At 42.4% G+C, this 20,735-nt stretch overlaps 1 protein-coding gene across 5 annotated transcripts in view; it reads right to left on the bottom strand.

Annotated features, from left to right (window-relative positions):
- Window positions 1–872: 872 nt before the first annotated feature.
- LOC120794554 (serine-rich coiled-coil domain-containing protein 2-like) overlaps window positions 873–20,735 on the bottom strand; it is a 55,996-nt gene continuing 36,133 nt past the window's right edge. The window contains exons 9-15 of one of the 5 annotated variants that reach the window (XM_040135714.1): window positions 19,929–20,024; window positions 19,323–19,437; window positions 18,123–18,206; window positions 17,838–17,924; window positions 16,851–16,976; window positions 14,257–14,362; window positions 1,384–1,596 (exon numbers count right to left, since the gene is read on the bottom strand). In XM_040135714.1, the coding sequence (XP_039991648.1) occupies window positions 1,502–1,596; window positions 14,257–14,362; window positions 16,851–16,976; window positions 17,838–17,924; window positions 18,123–18,206; window positions 19,323–19,437; window positions 19,929–20,024 (709 nt within the window). In that variant the 3' untranslated portion in view covers window positions 1,384–1,501. Of the gene's footprint in view, window positions 1,597–9,912; window positions 10,686–11,146; window positions 11,233–14,256; window positions 14,363–16,850; window positions 16,977–17,837; window positions 17,925–18,122; window positions 18,207–19,322; window positions 19,438–19,928; window positions 20,025–20,735 lie in introns of those variants that run through there. The other 4 variants (XM_040135715.1, XM_040135712.1, XM_040135713.1 and 1 more) reach the window with 4 other exon arrangements.

The following is a 20,735-nucleotide window of genomic DNA, read 5'->3' as shown; positions in this document are numbered from 1 at the left end:
TTAGCATAACTTTAAGTTTGAAGCTTTTGGTAACACTTTATTTTACTGGTCCCTGTAATTTCCTAACAATCTGCGAGGACGTTTCCCAGATATATCAATTATGAGCAAAATCGATCTGAGACAGGTTAGTTTATCAGCAGTTTTGGATTTTTTCACTTTAAACTAAAGTAAGTATTTGTTTATAATGCATTTATTTCTAAAATGCCTTATTCTTTCTATATGTTTGATTATATATTTGCCTGGAGACAAATTTCACATTTTTCCAAGCCAAGCTGATCTGCTCTGATCTGTGGTAAATGCAGCAGTTAATGGAAATTAAATATTTGGAAGTGAACCAGTTTAACACTATTGAGCCTGGGAGCTATCGTGGAGGAAAAAAAACAAACATTTGTGCTCTTGATTTAATATAATTTCATATAATTTGCCTCCTCCCTGCTTGTAGACGGCAGTGAGAAAGTCAGCCACAAGTTTGAAAAGACAAAGACGACGAAAACGTGACGCAGCGCTCCAGAAACCCGAAGCCGAACCTTTGTGAACCGGATGACAGCAACCGCATCAAAGTTTTTAAGGCAAACATCTGTTATCCTGTAGAACGAATAACAATCATGCCCACATATCTCAGCAGAAAATTTAAATAAAACTGCACTGAACCTAAGTGATCCACAGTGAGAGTGTGGAAGGTACAAACAAGGCTCATGGCATGCAGGTGATGAATTAGGCCCAATTGAGAGCACAAGTTTCACTTTGTTTTTTCTGCACTTTTCTCATGATTGGTTCCGAATGACGTCGTCCGTTCCAGGAACCTGCCTATGAATTTAAAGTTCCATATAAATTAATGACTACGGGACCTGTAAAATTAAGAGTTACCAAATTTTTTTAAACCTTTATTAAATCGACCACAGTACTCAAAGTGTTGACAATAAATAAGTTAACTGTATATATTTCAACCTCATTTACAGCTTAAATTATGGGGTGATCTTTCGAGCCGCTTGATCACACAGTACCGCGTTTCTTTATGAGAGTAGCCACAGTTTGGAGGCAGAGTTTAGGATCGATCATGGCTGAAATAGAGAAAAACACGCTCTGTGGGGAATCTGTGGTTGGTTGGCTCAAGTCGCTGCGTGTTAGGAAGGTGGCTCGAGACCGACAGCGCTCTCAGTGGCTCTTTGGCATGCGCAGGCGTGAAGAGCTGGAGGTGAAGGCCAGTGTTTTGAGCTTAACCCCGGACGTGCCGTTGCTCTCCGGGTCACGAGGCGTCGACAGCTGCCTGGGCGCTCTCGTCTTTGCGGGCGGGGCGGCGGTGGAGGCACAGCCGGAGCTGGAGTCTGGTCTGGAGGTCTGCGACAGGAAGAGGTGGAGTTTGGAGGGCTGGGGGAGCTTCAGGGATCTGTTGTAGGTTCCCCTCCTCTCCTTCTTCATCGATCTTTCCTCGGTCGTGGAGTCGGTGTTGTTGGCGTCTGGACAGTCCGGGAGTCTATCAGCAGGAATCTCAGAGCAGGGTTTAGATGGAGGTGGAGCTTGGGTTGGCGGTGACGTCGAGACTCGGTCCATCAGTGGTTTCTGGGCTTCCTGGCTGGAAGAGTGAAGTATCTGTGACTGAAATACAAAGCGAGAAACAGTCATTCGGAAGCATATTCTCTAAAACACATCAAACCGCTGATGAAGGCTAGGTTGCCAACTGGGGCCCCAGAAGCCCCAGGCTTAATGTGTGTTAGCGGGTTTGTGTGAATTTATGTTAAATCTTACTTTGAAATACGCAGAACTAAGAGTAATTACTTAGAAAGACCATGTAATGCGGTTGATAGCTCCAAAAAAGCTCGTAAGTGGACCTCTTAGTCGAGATTATTCTGTCAGACGTGTAAAACCAAATTACCAAACGGCGGAATTCCATCTTTGAAAAAGAGTGGGAGGAACGGGGGAGGAGCAGGGGAGCAGCGGGGAATGTGGTCAGACTGTGAGTGATGTTCTGCCCAAAGGACGCACAAGAGACTTTGCAGTGATAATCATCAGCCCTCTTGCAAAATGAAACCTTAGTAAAAGATGTTAAGAAGCAGCATTAACTGCATGAACAATTTTCAGCAAAGTGAGGGATGCTGTTAATTACCTCCGTCAAGGAGGTTACATGGTCACCCGTGTTTGTTTGTCAGCAGGATTAGACAGGAAGTACAGAACCGATTTGCTCCGAACCTGGTGGAGGGATGGATCGGGGGCCAGGGAAGAACCCATTACATTTCGGGGGCCGGATCATTTGCTATGAACTTGAATTTTTTTTTGTATCTGAAGTCTGATGTACGTTGTTTGACATTGGCCTTGGCGATGGTCTCTTATTACTTTTTCTAGTTATTTAATACGTTTTAATGTTCAAATGACAGATTCCCATTTCAATGTCAAATTAAACGCCATTAGTTCTGGCTCCATTTTCTTGTACCAGTCACAATCTTTGAATCGAGTTTGTGTCTTTTTGCTCACAGAATCCCAGATTACATTCTGGCTGGTTCCTTTTTTAGTGTAAAAACTTTTATTATGTGGTATATTCCATCATGTATACAGCAAACATAAGCTCATGTATGTGGTTCAGTGTAAAGCGTTTTGGTCACGATCCAGCAAACTGTCCATAAGCTGCACTTTTGCAGGCTTGAGCTTAAGGCCCAGATAAATTTGAAACCAGCTTCAAAAAGCCAGACCTGTGTCAGACCACCAACAGTCTTATCTGGATGTATCCACGTACCCCAAACAGGGGCCAGGCTGTCGGATATCTCTGACTCCAGTTTTTATTTCTTTTTGAGCTGTACTGCTTCATAAGTCACTGAATCACACGCAGATGCTGAGAAACGAAGTTTGATCTCCCTCTCGTGCTCAGCTAGTTTAAATATATTCGAGAGAGACGATGATGGAGGTGAGAAGAGAAAGAATCAGAGTTCGAGACAGAGAGGAAGAGGAAGAGGAAAAAACAAGTGATTCTTTCAGAGGACTGGTCATTTTGCGCATCACTGCTTTGATCTGTGTGTGTTTTTCTGTGTGTCTGTCGCTTTTGATCTGCGTCGTCAGCTTTGATCTGTGCGTGTCCTGCTTTATTAGTCCTGTATGTGTTTTGTTCTCTGAATCAAACAAACAAACACTGGACATGATGCTGTTTTATCTCTCTGCTGCTGCGAAATGTGCTCACCGCAGAACATTGTGTAGTTCCTCGGTTTGATTCTTTACAGCTTCCACCGTTATAACTATCGGCTCTGTCCTCAAATGTCCTCGCTCCACAAAGTCTCGCCTTCCAAATAAGTAGAAATAAACAAATAAATAAGCGGATGGCGCTCGGTAGAACGCAGAGTTTCAAACAACATACACCAGACTTCAGAGAAAAAAAATTCAAATTCGTGGTTGATTAAATCAAATGAAATGTCAAGGGTTCCTCCCTGGCCCCTGCCCCATCCCTCCACCGTGATCGCTGCAAATCCAGAGGAAAAAAATCCTGCTGACGAATAAACAAACACGGGCAAAAACATAACCTCACTGGCCGAGGTCATAGCTGTGGTTATACAGCACTTTCCTAAACGGAGTTACACGGTGCTGGACAGTAAAAACAAACAGAGTAGATCGGTAAAACTGCTAAATCAAATTACATTACAGTAAGAAGACAGAATATACTGTATCGATAAAACAATCAAGAGCAAACACAGCTAGACCACAACAGGAATGCAGACATGGTTACAATTTATGAAAAGCTATCTGATAAAAGTGAGTTTCAGGAAGGGATTTAGACGACGCTACAGAGTTGTTTAGCCTGAGCCTACTCAGCCGGGGGCTTCCAGAAGCTTCCAAACCCGAGGCTACCAGGCAGAAAAGGCAGGAACAGTGAGGAGGCCCAGCCTGAGGATCTCAGGGGGCCTGACCATGCAAAGCCTTAAAATGTATGAGCACAAAACGTTACAATCTTAAATTCACAGGGTGGCATGGATTACTCTTTCGAGATCCGGAGCAGTTGAAAATGATTCCATTTGAGATATCGTCCTCAGACGTAGGAGCGTGACTGTGCCACCACGGGTACCTGGTTGTTAAATGGTGGTCCGAGTCCATCGTAAGCCCTAGATGGCAAGCGGACTCCTTTTTACTAGATGACAAACAACCAAGTTTGGGTTGTAGGTGAGCAGAGAAGGTCGGAGAAGGTCCGACTCATTTAGATGAAGGGAATTCTGTGCCATCCAGCTCCCGAGGTCAGAGACACAGTTGAGGAGTTGGGCTATATCTGCAGTCTCACCGGGTTGAGGGGGAACATATACTGCAGCTGTGTGTCGTCAGTGTACACATGAAAATCAATACAGTGTTTTTGAAAAATGTGGCCGAGTGGAAGCGTAAATAGAAAATCAAAGAGACACTCGTATCAGAAATGTAGCAGCCAAACCAATCAAGAGCTGTGTCCTTGACACGAGCCTGTTTTTCAAGAGGATTGGTTAAAACCGAGTGGTCGACAGCGTAAGTTTAAGTGAAGAATTTAAGTGAAGCAGGGTTAAGACTGAGCAGTGACCGGAGTCGACGGAGAGCAGCAGGCCATCGGGTAAGGTTTCCTCACTTTACACAAATTTCCTCACTTCCCAAAATACCAACAGTCTTCATTTCCCAAACTGAAATTGTGGGACTTTGCCTCCAAGTCTAGAAGCCAGTGGAACGTTCTTTGGCTCAGGTCCAGTGTGTTCATCATTATTAGCAGTGAAGTTTTCTGTGAAAACTCTCAGCCCACAGCTATAAGAGGCATAAATAAATCACAGACATATGAGTGAAGACTGTAAAGTAAGTGAAGGACAGGAGCAAACTGAGGCAGATAAGAACACCAGGGTGGTAACAGCAGACCAGTTATTACTCCACAGACGTTTGCCAGGATCAGTGAGCTAAGATGGTAGCACATGTTGGATTTCACTGCTCAGCTTTTCTTTTTCTTCAAATCAGACCGTCAGGCTGCAGATGAGAGCAGGCTGCAGGACTAAAGTGTGGAAAGCAACATGAGGCCCATCGTCTTCCATACAGCTGAATGACGCGCCGTTGTTCTTGTGTCCTCGTGAGGACCGATTACACCTGTAGACCTAGAGAGTCAGGACGCTTCTGGAAAGTGCAGACAATTTTTTTTTTTTCATGTCAGGATATTTTGAAAAGTGAGGATGTTTTTGGACATTGGTTGTCTTCACGTTGTCTTTACTTCCCTATGACTTTTCCAGGAAGTATATGGACACAATGACTGATATAAGAAAACAAAAAGTAAGTGGACAGCCACACCTCATTTTTTCAAACATGTCCTGACTTTTAACAAATCTCTCTCTTTCTTTCCAAAAAAAACGTCCGGTTGATTTAGCACAAGGGCTATTTTAAACTTTTCAGTAACTAGCATTGATGCAGCCCATCTTTCCGACGTTCAGTATCGATGCCAATCAATACCTTCTTTTTTAGAATTAATAAAATAGCCATATTTTTCAAAAAATGCTTTTTTCATTCATCAGAAGAAGCTAAAACACGAGCAGCCGTACGTGCAGTTTTCCAAAAAAAAAAATAGTCAGAAACTAGCCAAACCTTGATATAAAACAGGACCAATCTGATCAGAGAATTACTAAACCAGAAATCTGGCGATCTTTCAGTAGTTTTTGATACTCTGTGCTACGCAAACATGTTGGGCGATACCAAAAAGTGTTGTGGTTTGATAACCAGGCCTATTCTACATTAGAAGACACAAAAACCAAATGTAGGCTGCTCTATGTCTGTGTCTCGCATTCGCTTTAGTCTTATTAGCTTTATTACTTATTATATGTATTTGTATAATAAAAAACGCAGCAGGAACATTCTTTCCTGCTTGTAGCGGTATAGTCGTCATGACTTGACATTCGACTAGCTTTGTCTGGCAGGCGCGTTTGTCCAAAGTGACTTATGGTTTTCCATTTGAGGTTCAGCATTTTACTTTCAAGGACACCTAAACGTGAGGACAGGAGGACGTGTGGGATCAAACTACCAACCCTACGATTAAGGACCAAACCCAAGCGAATCACCAAAACTGTATAACATATCTGAAATCCAAGGAAACCAGAGCTGTGTGAAAGTAAAACTGAAAAGCCAGTCTTCAGCTCCGTCCTAATTCCATAGTAAATTATAACTAATCGTGCTGAAACGATTTGACGCCTAATTGATTGTCAGAAAATTAATGAGCGACAATTTAGGTCATCGATTAAGTCATTTATCAAGGTGGGTGTAGCTTCTCTAAAGTGAATAAATACCTTCTGCTTTTCTCAATGTAAACAGAATATCTTTAGTTTTTGGTCTAAATATTAATTCCATTATTGATTACTCTGCCAATGATTTTCTCAGTTGATTGTTTTATCTGTAAAATGTCAAAACGTGGTGAAAAATGTTCATAATTTTCCAAAGCAAGTCAAAAAACCGGGGATATTCAAATTACAAGACATATAATAAAACAGCTACATAAAATTTTTTTTTTTTTTTTTTTTTAAATACAGAGAAAAGCAGCAAATCCTAAGATTTAAAAAGCTTATACCAGCCAAAGTCCGACAAATCTGGAGACGATTAATGAATTTGTTAATTCTCTGTTGAGTGACTAATCAGTTATTCAACTAATCATTTCAGCTTTACTTTGGACTGTTGGTCAGACAAATCAAAACCTTTAAAGACATAATGGACATACTGGGCTCGGGGAATCTAACCCTTCACTGACACATTAGGAGACAATGAAAATATTTCTTAGTTGCAGCACTAAACTTTAAGCACTCTAGAGGTACCGTATATGGTAAACTGAAATATGACGATAGGGTAACGCTCAAAACTGGCAAGTCTGCAAACTTAATCTGCTTGACTTGCTGATGGACACTTTTTCCCCCACAGTGCAATACAAAACAGAAATGGAGGACATTCAGCTATGAGCACTGATTTGAATAATAATAATAATAATAATAATAATAAGTACAATAGGGTGGTGGACACCTCCAAAACCAACCAAATAAAGAGATAAATCCTTGGAAGAAAGCGTTTAGATTTGAAATTAGCAGACAAGTTAAAAAGCTGTAGTTTTAGTCTGCGGGCTCATGATCAACTATGTTTGGTGCTCAAGTGCGTATTTTCCAGAAGCAGGACGGTGTACACGGATCAGTTTTAATGTTTAATGTGTGTGTGTTGATGGTGGAGGAGGAACAAGTCACCCAGTGCAACAGTGTGAATCACTGATGTGTTTTTAATAGTTTCTGGGAAAAAAATTAAGCTCGGCAGATTCCAGCTCTCTCCAGAGGTTTTCAGTGGGATTGGGGTTCAGGACTCATTGATGGTCAGTTTTAAACGGTCCACCTTTTCCTTTTCAACCATTCTTTTGTGCTGCTGGATTTGTGCTTTGGGTCGCTGTCCTGCTGAAAGACCCAAAACCTTCACCTGAAACCCAGTTTTCTGACACTGGGTAACACATTTCTGTCTAGAAAGCCTCGGTAATCTTCTGATTTCATCTTTCCTCTGATACATTCAAAGACTCCAGAACCAGAGGCAGCAAAGCAGCTCCACGGCCTGATAGAAGCTCCACCATGTTTTACTGTAGGTGGGACGTTCTTTTCCTTACGGGCTTCATTTCATCGCCTATAAACAAAACGATGCAGTTTATTCCCACAGAGCTCTACTTTGGTTTCTTCTGTCCATAGAACACTATCCCAGAAAGACTGTGGCTCATCTATGAGAGTTTTTGCAAACAGTAGCTTGCCTTTTTGTGGGTGGCTGGTATGGGCTGAAACCACCACACCGCATTGATCCAGATCAGCCTGAAGCTCTTTAGAATTTTCGCGTGGTGTCTCTCCCACAATCCGCATCAACCTTCACAGACTTCTCTCACCGAGTTTCTTCTTAGCACCACGTCCCGGAAGCAGCTTCACAGTTTTACGACCTTGAAACTTCTTGATAACGTTACAAACTGTTGAGACGGGGACTTCAAGGTCTTTGGCGATCGCCTTGCCCCTTTTTATGCTCTAAAATCATCGTTCATTCATTGATTCAGTTCATGTGAACACTGGAAGTTAAGCACAGGTGAATCTGAGTTGCTTTTTATTTTGTTTTAGGAACTAATTTAAATTCATCAAAAGGGAGCTGATAACTATCCAAATATATTTTCCTCTTTTTCCAGTAACCTTAGACATTTTATTAAAATATTTTGATTATACAAAATTGGTTCATTTGGATTTGTTTCTGAAGAATTTCTAAATTCTGTACTTAAAACTCAGGGGTGCCAATAACTGTACGTCAGGTTTACAATACTTGTTACCGCGTCAATTCGTCGTCGGTTTTTCTTTCACCAGACATATACAATTTAAAGTCAGGACACTGGTGAATGTCTGTTTTAAATTGATATGCTGATTCATATACTGAATGTGTTACATGAAAACATCCGGAGGTTCTCAGTAGAACTTAAAGCCGGAAAACTCCTCTTGGAGGAAGGAAACATTCGCTGGTCAACAATGACATCTGGTGGCGGACAGATGTACTACAGCCTGTCTGTTCCCGTGTCTCCTTCAGGGACGTTTCCAATGTCTCAAAGGGTGTCCGTGTCCATCCTTCATAAACAATGCATGACAGGATGGATGGATGGACGGATGGATTAAAGAGAGGGAGAGAAGGGCAGAAAGAGAAAGAAGGTGGAAAGATGTGCAAAAGGAGAGAGAGAGACAGAAAGGAACGAAAAGACAGTAGAGGAGAAGGAGAGGAAAGAAGGGAGGGAGGAGGAAGGAGATGAGGAAACAGAAAGAAGAGATAAACGGGATGGGAGAGCGACCACAGAGGAGAGAGAAATTAACGAGAGATGGAGAGTGTCCTCGACCACATGCAGCTGTTCTCAAGGAGGATTCACCTTGTGTTGGACAGAGGGAATCACTTAACTGCCAAATTTTTTTCAGTGTTCTGCCTCCCTGACAACGACTTATAGGACGTCCCCGCAGTAACACACACACACACACACACACACACACACACACACACACACACACACTGTTTTGGCACACGAAGTGCTGATCCACCCAAACCCCTCCTCCACCCTGCCGTTCTGCTGTCCTGTCACTGGCCCCTGAAGCCTTGTTAGATGAATAATATCACTTCACAGCACATCATCAATCGGCTCAATTATCGAAATTAGAACAATAATGAATAGACATGAGGTTGGAAGCGAATTAGTTCGGTTACTCTAAGTGTTAGTGAAGCCAGGGAATAACAACGGAAGTGTGCGAGCGTCATCTCATAGTGCAGCGAATATCTTCCTCCTTTTATGGTTTTCAAAGTGTTTGTTCTCGTCTTTGTTTCATTATTCGTTAGGAAGTCCTGATCCGGTTCTTATACAACAAGTACCTAAACGATCATGAACATGACACGTTGAAATAACAGCCGCAGGTACTAAATCTGACACACCTTAATTTTCATGAGCTACTTGACTCAAGCGCTGAAAGGTCTCGGTTCAACCTGTAAAGTTTATGAATTTAAATTATTGATGTGATACGAATGAAAGAGAAGGTGGAGAAGGTTCCTCCAGAAACTGCCAGAGAGAAGAAGTCTCACTCTGTTGGACTTATTGGGGCTGCAAAAACACCACAGAGGTGTAACAGAGCGGAGCGTCGTCCTCCACAGATGATCTTTGGCTGAGTATAAAGAATAAAATGGCAATAATGGACGCGTTCTATTATTGTACGTACACGTATGTGTGATAAATATTTCTCAACTGCAACTGATCTGAGTACTGCTGATGTTTTACTCTTTAAAACAATGAGGCATAGATGAACATTAAGAGTAAATGAAGTCAATATCCAATGTACTTACTGCAGATTAAAATTTTGTATTAATGACAACATTATATTGTTTGAGGCCGAGATTAACTCCCGGTATCTGTTAGTATAAAGACATAATCTGTGATCCAAATATAAACCCATGAGTCGAACCTGCACGCCGCTGCCAAATTGACCGACTGGTCTTTTAATACAGGGAGCAGCACTAAAATCAAAAAAGTAAACGTATCAAGAGAACAGGCTGATGACCACAGACTCACAAACACAAAGTGAGATCACTAAGGTGTTCTGCAAGGGATTCGTTCTTTCACAGGGTTTAGTTTTTGTAGGGTAGCATGCCCATGTTTGGGTTGTGGGGGTATTCTGCTTAGTAATGCAAGTTGGTTGTGCATTATTTTATTTATTTTATAAATGGGACCAAACTTATACAGAGGTTGAGAGGTTGAAGGGCTTTAAATGAGAGGGATTTAGGATAAAACCACCGACCTATTCCACAGTCATTAAACCTACGGAGACAGAGGCTACGACAAACCAACTGCTGGTCCGGATTTGTTAAATGTAAACAGTTGAACACCTTTCTGTCACAGGCTGTAGGCTGCACCTGCACTAGTTCACCACCTGTGCTTTATCCTGGACCCTTTGTAAAATCAGGCCTGCTTATTTGACTGCTGACTGGGGGTTTTCAACTACTGCCAAACAGTCTGGCGATCCAACGCCGTTACCAGACATTGCCGTGCGTTACCCTGAGGATTCAAGGTGCGGTAAAAGGCGCGTGTCTCACGTGGAGCCCAGTGTCATCAAATTCACGAAGGTCAGTATGTTAACCGGCAATCACGACAACCTCAGTCCTCAGCCATGTCCGGACACGATTTCCCCGAACGGAGACGTAGCGGCTTCACTCTGTCATGGTGAGGAAATGAAGGAGTCCTGAGTGATCTCATCTCCAGTGGTTTGACTGCTTCAATTGACTGAACAATCTGAAGTGAAGTGCGCCTAATCTAATAGAAAATTTAAGAGCCATTTATAAGGATAATTTTAGCTCGCCGCCGCCTTCTAACGAGCGTCTGGACTTTACGGGACTCCTCTGAGTGTGAAGGGGAAGGTGGGACTTGACCTTCAGGGAGCAATGAATCGTGGGTAAAACAGCCCAGACAGCTGGCCTGAAGCGGAAAGATACTTATCAATTTTACGTATGAATACTTATCTACTTACATTATTATTATTATATTTGTGCCAAGTCAGTTTGAGTCTTTAAGGTTCTGATCATCTGATTTGTTCGTTCAGCTTCATAATAATGGTTCTGATTAGTTTTTTAAGTTTATTCTCGACTTTGGAAAAAGCAGTTAACAAAAGAATCTCACCACAAGGTCCATTCAGTAGCTATTCCGGAGCCTTACATCGTATAGATGGCATAGATGGCCGCAATGGACGAGACATCCTTACAAGCCTTCAGAAAAATGGAAATTTAAACATCTACAATAACATTAAAACTAGGAAAACTCCATCTGCTGAGGAAGATCGTGTTATACAAGTGAAAGTACCACAGCAGCTACTGAGATGAGATTGTCTTATCAAATTTTGGTTGTACTTTGATTTTATCTCGTAATGTTCTGTTAAATTGATTACTACTTTATAAAATAAAAAACAAAGTAAGGACAATGAAGTAAGGAAAGACAAACAAAAAAACATACAAAGTATAAATGAAAATAAAAACAAATAAGACAGATAAAAACTGTCCACATCGTGTATTGAAGCACTGTAACGTAGCATTACAGCATTCATTTCCTGAAAGTACAATGTAATGATAGTAAAATGTTAACAATTAAGACATCATTGCATTTTGGGGGGGGGGGGTCTTTAAGGACGAGAAGCTGATAGTGAACGTCCCTAGTGCCAGTCATCCTTCTACTGTTGACCACATTCAACATTAGAATTCAGCACTGGAGCGACAGGTACTACCTAACCACAAAAAAGTGGTCGGTGGTTTTCAAAACAGCCTCTGCGCTCGGCTGTAATCACACTGTCGCCTCTATTGGCCCCAGCAGAAGAGAGAACCAGGCCTCTGACTCATCCACTATTTAAATGTAGGCTTTTCATTACACGCAAATATTTTTGATATTTACAGAGGATCAAAGATCATAAAATGCACTCGTCTAGACCTCACAGGAGAACTCTCTCCGTCTCTGCAGCTGTGAGGGGCTGCTCAGCCTCTTTTAGCTCCTAGTTTTGGTTTTGTGGCACATTGACTGTCTGGTTCAGTCTGTGTGTCTCAAACAAGCTGTGGAGTCCAGGTGACAACATATTTCCAACAAACCAACAATAGAGAACAACTTCATACAAACATACACACAGCTATGATGGTGCTGGTTTTCAGCTGAATGTGGAGCTGTTAAACTCCCTAGTGCTCAAAAATAAACACCTTTAAGGTTTGACTTGTTTTAGTACAAAAGGGAAAAGTGAATTTCCTTTGTCGGATGGGTTGGACGGGATTAGGAGACGGGGAGGAATCAGGACAAGGAGGAAGAGGAGCATGAGGAAGATAAAAAAAGTTTCTACTGTACCATGCTGTGTCACTGAAGTAAAGCACTAGTTTTTCCACTCCTTTGACGAGGGCAGAGAGGAGAGGCAGAAACACACACAGAGAGGACAGAGGGGGGACAGTTAAAGGAGAAAATACACCACAAGAACAACACAACTCACTCACAGATTTCTCAAGAGTTTCAAGCAAAGACATGATTTCTCAGACGTACAGAAGGCCACGATCTGTCTGTCCTCAGTGTGAGACGGGACAGTGTGGACGGGCTGTAATGGAGTTGGGATGAAGCGGAAAGAAAGGTTGGAAGGAAGGACGAGGGAGCCGGGAAGAGAGCTGAAAACCAACAACCTAATCCAGAAAGTGTGAAAAGGAATTTAGGTCCAAAAGACGAAGGGGAAGTAAACACAAGACGGGCTGATTCCAGAGAAGATTAATGAACATGTTATGAAGAAATGAGAGGTTAAAAAAACTTACACATAAAACTTACTCGGAGTGAAGCGAGCAGACCCAAACTGATCAGCAGATTCCATTCGTGTTTGAACTTAGTCTCCCCTCAAGTTCCCCTCAAAAAATTGCTCCGCTAATCTACATTGTCATGAATAAATTAAAATAACCTTCAATGTCACGTAGAAACTTTTAATCTGGAGTTCTGATTCAGTGCCGTCGTGTCTCAGATAACTGTAATTTTGAGCATAACATTCAAGTCATTATGTGTTAGCAGAGCAGCCACATCTCCAATAAAAACATCTCCTCTGACCTCTGACCCTTCACCTGTCGACTTTTGGTTTCATGGATTGTTGGAGTTTTAGAAAATCAAGTTGATGCTACTTTTTTTTTTTTTTTTTTTTAAATAGGCCAGACAGACTAGACTGTGCAAATCTGGGTCCTTGGTGACTCTTTTGTATTTTCTTTAAATAAAAGAATTTGTATTAAAGGAAAACCTTGGACTCTTCTGTGCAGGAACAGCCCGGGTAAAAGTGTAGCAGTGACTTAAATGGAAGACCGAGACGCTGCCTCAAATACGCGACGCGTTCAAGCGATGGGCAGCGTGCGGGACTCTTTGCTTCCATTTTCAAGTCAAGAGTTTTTGATCCTACGCACCTGTCAATGAGACCTTATGGTGTACGAGAACTTTTCTGAAACTGTGACCACGATCACCTCATCTATCACAGTGATTAACTCTAAAGAGAAAAATATCGTGTCTTCTGGTCTTGGCAAAATGTAGATGCAGTTTTTTTTCTTTTTTAGTAAAACTTGCTAAATAATCATCCGCAGAAATTTAGTGGACCGACAAAAAGCTGACAACGAAACCTAAATCAAGTAAAAATACCAAATTTGCCGTTCACAGCTTTTAAATTGATAAGATTCTACTTTTAACTTTTACCCGTTGCTCAACTTACCTTGACAGCTAACAATTAAAGCCAAGCGTTTTTGACTTTTTGATCAGACTTTAACTTAGATTTTAATCCCTCGTACGGCTAAAGGTTTTAATTTGTGCTAGCAGAGGGCACCTTTTAGCGTACGTTTTTTAATTTTAACAAAACTTTAACAAAATCACTACTACATCATGTTTCTGCTCCAGGAGGTATTGTTATAATCTGGTTTTCACCCTGATTCTTTGCAGTTTTATTGTTTTTATTCAATTTTCATTGTTTTTTTCCCCCCCGTTATTTGAAATAAATAGTTACAAAATACATACTTACAAAAATAATGAGTCCTACCAAGGATCTACTAAATAAGGATGATTTGGATGTCTGGATCCAATCCCTTAATCAAAAACAAGATGAGTGGGATTATCTACAAAAGTTTGGCAAACTGGTATATTGTTCAGCTTTGCTGATCATGAGGAGGAGGAAGATGAAGGTGAGATGTAGAGAGGAGTCAATAGTGTGGACTGGGTAATGGTGGCATCTGGGGGGGGGTCATATGACTCACTTTTTCTAGCGAGGTGGGAGGGGATGCTGGGCCTCGGCCTCCCCCTGTAAGGCCTGGAGCGCTGATACTGCCAGGGTGGAGAGAGGAAAGGAACAGGAGGAAAGGCCTGAGGAGAGAGAAAGAGAGGAGGGGAAAGAGAGACAAAGAGAGGGGAAGGGTGCTGATTCATGACATCAAGAGAAAAAAGACGAGAGGAGAGGACATGGAGACAAAGAGACAGACAAAAAGAACAAGCTAGAAGGGAGACGGACGTCTTAAAAAGGAAACATCCTGGATCCAAAGACAGGAGACCTGAGCTAAAAACTCCTGAAACACAAACACTGCATAATAACAATAGTACAACACCAGAAACCCCCTGCCCCATCAAGGGCAGCTAGAGGCAGCTGGGTGAATTTTGAAGACTGCATTACCCAGAAACCCTTTCAGTAAACCGGCCGGGCTGTGAAGGCTCATATGACAGCAAGCAAGCAAACTTTATAGTCACAGCCCTTTGGACAACACTTACGCTGCTTTACATGAAGAAGAAAAAGAGACAGAGGAGACTTACAGTTAGGTCCATAAGTATTTGGACAGTGACACTATTTTACTAATTTCGCCTCTGTACGCCACAACAGTGGATCTGAAACAAAGCCATCAGGAAGGGATTGACGTGTAGACTTTCACCTGTAATTAAAAGGAGTTTGACAAAAATATCGCATTAACTGTTTAGGAATCACAGCCATATTTATACAGAGTCCCTCATTTTCTGGGGCTCAAAAGTAATTGGACAAACCAACAATTATAATTCTAAGGATTATTTTTAATACTTGGATGAAAATCCTTTGCCGTCAATGACTGGCTGAAGTCTGGAATCAATACACACCACCAAATGTTGAGTTTCCTCCCTTGAGATGCATTGCCAGGCCTCTACCGCAGCTGCCTTCAGTTGCTGCTTGTTGTGGGTCTTTCCACCCTCACTTTTGTCCTCAGTAAGGGAAAAACATGCTCAATTGGGTTGAGGTCAGGTGACTGACTTGGCCATTGAAGAATATTCCATTTCTTTGCCTTGAGAAACTCTCGTGTTGCTTTCCGCGGCATGTTTTGGGTCATTATCCATCTGTGCTGTGAAGCACCGTCCTGTCAGTTTTGCAGCATTTGGCTGAATCTGAGCAGATGGTTTAGAACTACACTCTTCATAATTCATCCTGCTCCTTCTATCAGGAGTCACATCATCAATAAACACCGCTGACCCAGTTCCACTGGCAGCCATACATGTCCAGACCATAACACTGATTCCACCACGTTTGGCAGATGATGTGGTGGCTTTGGATCATGAGCCGTTCCTTTCCTTCTCCAGACTCTTCTCCTCCCATCCTTCTGGTAAAAGTTCATCTTGGTTTCATCTGTCCAAAGGATCTTGTCCCAGAACTGGGCAGGTTTTGTTTTTTTTTTAAATGTTTTCTGGCAAAGTCTAATCTGGTCTCTCTTTTCTTGGGTGTTACCAGTGGTTTCCACCTTGTGGTGAACTCTGTATTTTCATTCATGAAGGCGTCTCTTGGTTGTAGACTTTGACAATGATACACCTGCCTCCTCCAGAGTGTTCTTGACCTGGCCAGATGTTTTGAAGGGTTTTTCCTCAACAAGGAAAGGATTCCGTGATCATCCACTTTAGTTGTCTTCCAACTTGCGGTCTTCCAGGCCTTTTGGTGTTGCTGAGCTCACCAGTTCATTCCTTTTTTTAAAGAACGTACCAAGTTGTTGATTTGGCCACTTCTAAAGCTTCTTCCATCTGTCTGGTAGGTTTGGTGTTTTTCAGCCTATTGATGGCCTCCTTCATTTGCATCAACTCCTCTTTGTGCTGCATATTAAGAGTTCATGAACGGCTACCATATGCTAAATCAATGCTTGGAATCAACTCCAGACCTTTCATCTGCTTTATCTGTCATGAAATGATGAGGGAACAGGCCACACGTGACCATGACACTGACTGTAGGTCAATTGTCCAATTACTTTTGAGCCCCAGAAAATGAGAGACTCTGTATAAATATGGCTGTGATTCCTAAACAGTTAATGTGATATTTTTGTTAAACCCCTTTTAATTACAGGTGAAAGTCTACACGTCAATCACATCCTGATGGCTTTGTTTCAGATCCACTGTTGTGGCGTACAGAGGCAAAATTAGAAAAATAGTGTCACTGTCCAAATACTTATGGACCTAATTGTATTTAAAATCAGGACAATTAATTATATAACCCAGAAAAACAAAACAAAACAAGGAATAAAATCAGGAGAAAGCCAAAGAAAAGAAGTGGGTTCTCAGATGTTTTTTTAAGAGGTGGACTAATATGGCCCCTGGAGACTCTGTGGGAGGCCGTTCAGATCGCAACAGCAGCAAACCTCCATCACCTTGGTTATTGAAACACACATTCTCCATTTATTTTAGTTTTATGTTTATACAGTTTCAGGGTTGTTGTTATATTGCTCGTTTTTTTCTGCTAAATACTGTTTTTAATCCTGTCTTCTGAAGCACTTTGGACTACATCTCTGCATGAATGTGTGTGTGTGTGTGATGTGCATGTGTGTAATGTGTGTGTGTGTGTGTGGCGTGTCCTCACAGTGTGCTCTTTCCAGGGTGTCTGCGAGGCCACGCTCTCTCTCTCCGTCACACTCGTCTGTGTGTGACGATCCATCCTTCCTGTCATCTCCTGGTAATGACACCTGGCCGTCACCGTGGGAACAGTCTGCTCACACACACACAAACACACACATTCATGAATTCATTAGTTTCTCTTTTCTTGGAAGTCAGTGGCCGAATTCTGCACCATTTCTCGCTCAAATCACCAACGGACCGGCGCATCATTCCTGTTGTTATTACAGTTGTTATTCATAATATTAATATCAGGTAATGTATGATGTACAGAAGTTTCCCACCATGGAGGCACTATCACTGTGCCTGATAAATATTGTCCTACCATGTTAATGTTGCTATGGTTTCTGTGTTATCTGGCCATCAAATAGGAATGTGTTTAATCCACACGAATGCCAGAGTGTCACTCCTGACTTCCTAAACACACAACTTCTGAGTGATGTCAACCGGTGGTGGTTTTAAAAACGGACACGCCTCAGGCTCCTCTAGAGGGACAAAAAGCGTAAAGTTTGGCCTGATGACGGCGCCAGAGGAAAGGCCGTGTTGTTTCCTAAATCTGTGCACAGTGGCTTTGTATCAGTGCAAGCTGGACTTTGTCAAACACAGCTGTGATTAAGCTTAATGATGATGTTAGCATGCTAACATAGATGCTTTTCTTAATGCCTACTGGATGCTAACATATTGACGTCAATGTATTATTAGCGCGTTAGGATCATATTGATACACTAATAATATAAAAAACCAATATTGCCGTGAAGCGGGCCTGTTGATCTGCAGTGTTACGATCTAATAAACCCAGATATTATAAAGGAAAAGGCCAAATTTCCTGGTGCGTCATGGTATTTACAGTCACATCAACCACATGTTACCGTGATGCAGTTAGCATGGTCAGATTTGCACAGTTAGAATGTAAACGTGCAAAACAGAGAGAGTGTCGAGAGACAGAGTCACAGACCATTTGCAGTGTGAGCTGTGCGATGGTTCGGTCTCGGCTCCTCAGCTCCTCTCTGAGCTGCTGCACCTCCTGCAGGAGAGCCTGCACCTAAACACACACACGCATGCACCTGTTAGGGCTGTGGAAAGCCAGTCTGGGAGGTGTAGGTGATCACAGGTGAGGCGGTTTGAGGGGAAGCCGGTAACTTTGAAAACTGGAGAAAGTTTTTTCCATACGAAGTGGAGCAGGCTGCTGCTGCTGCTGCGCCGACCTGGTGTGTTTAAGTAAAGGTTGAAACATGCTGACCTGTGTGTCAGAGCAGCGGGACGAGTCGTTGTCCTCAGCCATCGGTGTGTCTGTGGTCACAGTGACATCGTCCACATCCTCCTGCTGAAACACACACACGTCCAGAGTATACGTTATCAGAACACGCTTCGTGTCTTAACATCACACAAGATGCAGAAGCTGCCATTCATAAGAACATTACAACCTTTTGACTTTTTCACTTGTGAACATTCTAAACAGCTATGGAGAAAGATCTGTGGAAATTATACTCTGTCACGCTGAGCTGAAAAAACCTCGGGATGATTTTAAAGTGTGTGAAAGCAAAACAAATTTCCAGCCAATGATAAGAGGGTTAAGGATGCAAATAGACGGTAATTTGCCATGAGCGGTGAAAATTAAGAGACACTCGACTGTGAGAGTTGAAAATGTTTCATTTGCATCCACAAACTTGCACTTATCCTTAAATTTTATGACCCCAATTTATAAACGGCTGAGACAAGAAGAAAAGGAAGATATAACACAAAGCTCAGTGCATGTTTTGTTTGCTGGCTTGAGCTGATGTCTGTACAGTTGGTAGAAGCCACCGCCAACACACCTTTGCACACAAAACAGGCCCTGACATGAACTCAGATTATTGTGCAAGAAGGAAAGAGGCTTAAGAAACCATGAAGCTCTTGAATTACAGAAACCGTAAGTCTGTCACACTGAGCTAACGCACTGCTGCTAAAATTTTACTTTAATTTATAAAGGTTTAAACACCAAAGCATCAGAAATCTATTTCAGTTTGCTTCAGTTCGCTCCTCTTGTTTGCGTAACTACGGTGAGCAGCTGTTTGAGGAAATTACTGGGCTTTTTTACGTCTTCAGTAGGAACCAGTGGACTCGGAGCCGAGAGCCACAGACAGAGGAGGGAAGTCCACTGACGCAGTGTTGGTTCTGGTCTTTTCATGGCATTTGTTAAGAGTGACAAAATTGTAGTGTTATACCAGAACAGCCATTTAGCTTCAATCTACTTCTGCAATCATTGGCAACTCTGACTAAGCCTCACAAATGAACAACGAAGACATTAAAAACAAAGGAACTATGCATCTGTGAAAACTGAATTTCACAGCAAAATGGAAATCCTGCACATTGTGATCTGTTGATAGCTGCCGTGGTTGCGGTAGGAACACAGTGCGCTATCACCATCGGAGCTTTTCTGCTCATCTTCCTCCCCTCTCACCTGCAGCAGTAACCTCTGCAGGTACTCCAGCTGTGATCGGACTGCAGAACAGTCTTCAGCCAGTTCCTCCACATCCAGACCCAAACCAGGAGAACCAGGAGACAGGTAGGGGGACCTGAGAGGGAAAAGGACGGACGCAGAGGAAGGGTTTTTCAATTACTACTCATCACAGCACCTGGTCAATGCACCTCAGTCTGCTGTGCTCAGGAGGGAGCATAAAATACTGCACATCTAAACTGCTTTTGGTGCAAATGACAAAGTATTGGTGTCAAAAACGTTTACATATGCGGTTCGGCGTGTCTACATCTCACAGATTTCTGTGTAAGCTGAGATTTTATTTTAGTTTTATTGTAAAACTCCACTGATAAACTGAGTAGGGGAAAACGATCGAGCTACATAAGAGTGTGGGAACTCAGAATGAATATTATACCAGTGCTGACTGTCAAAGAACTACCAGGAATTAAAAATTAATAATATTATTTCAGTTGTTGACAGGGAAGATCACACATGAAACAGTTTGCTTCCAACCTTCAAGTACTGATCTAGAAAGCTGTGGGCTCTGGCTTTAGTGTATCGAGATCCTGAAGATGTTTTGTGCTGAATCACCTTGAAGGACAGAGGGCCAGAATGAGGTCACTGTCCCTGGTCATGTCCATCCTCTTATTCCCAGGATCCTCAGTTAGCTTGTAACACTGGAAGTCACTGCGGGGACGAGGGAAAAGCTTGTGAACAGGATGCCTAGTGATCACTTTCAGTACCATGACACTTGTTTTATTCTGCTCTTGCTGCCCTGCTGCTACAATCCTGCGTCATGAGCCAAAATGTTTGGAGGGTCCTGCAGTGAGGGGAGTGTATGTCTCCCTCTCAGACATTTCACTATGTATCTAGATGCAAGGGCAACAATCTTAGTCAAAGATGCGATAATACAACGTGACCCGAACCTGTTTATTTTCATTTTTCTTAAAAATATATTAGGTTAATTTAAGTGTGTTAGTTTGAAGTTACACTGACAAAATTTCATCTCAAATAACGAAACAGAGACGCCCCAAAAATGTAAGTCTGCTGCCACATTAACGGCAGCAGACGCAGACAGCGACACTCTGGATAACTTTCCCTAACTTTCTGCCCAGTCCCTGATTTTTTATGGAAACGCTGCCAAGTGTGCATCAGTGAGGCTTGCGGTGCCACGGGCGTATTTGACGATGAGAGCGCTGAATAGTTTGTAGCCCGCTAATGCTGGAGATATGGAGTAGCACTGTGGCGTCTGACATTTCTATCGGCATGGGACTTTTGATTCAGGTGCGTGGCTGACAACGCACACTGACGAACACACCAACGCAGAAGGTTTTTTACAGCCCCGTTTATTTTCCATGATTTGGTTAGGATGCTAAAAGGTGCGGGGCGCTCTTGTAT

The sequence above is a fragment of the Xiphias gladius genome, chromosome 9, assembly GCF_016859285.1.
Source record: "Xiphias gladius isolate SHS-SW01 ecotype Sanya breed wild chromosome 9, ASM1685928v1, whole genome shotgun sequence".
NCBI lineage: Eukaryota > Metazoa > Chordata > Actinopteri > Istiophoriformes > Xiphiidae > Xiphias > Xiphias gladius.
The sequence above is the reverse complement of the archived record's forward strand: the minus strand, read 5'-3'. Positions and strand labels throughout refer to the sequence as shown.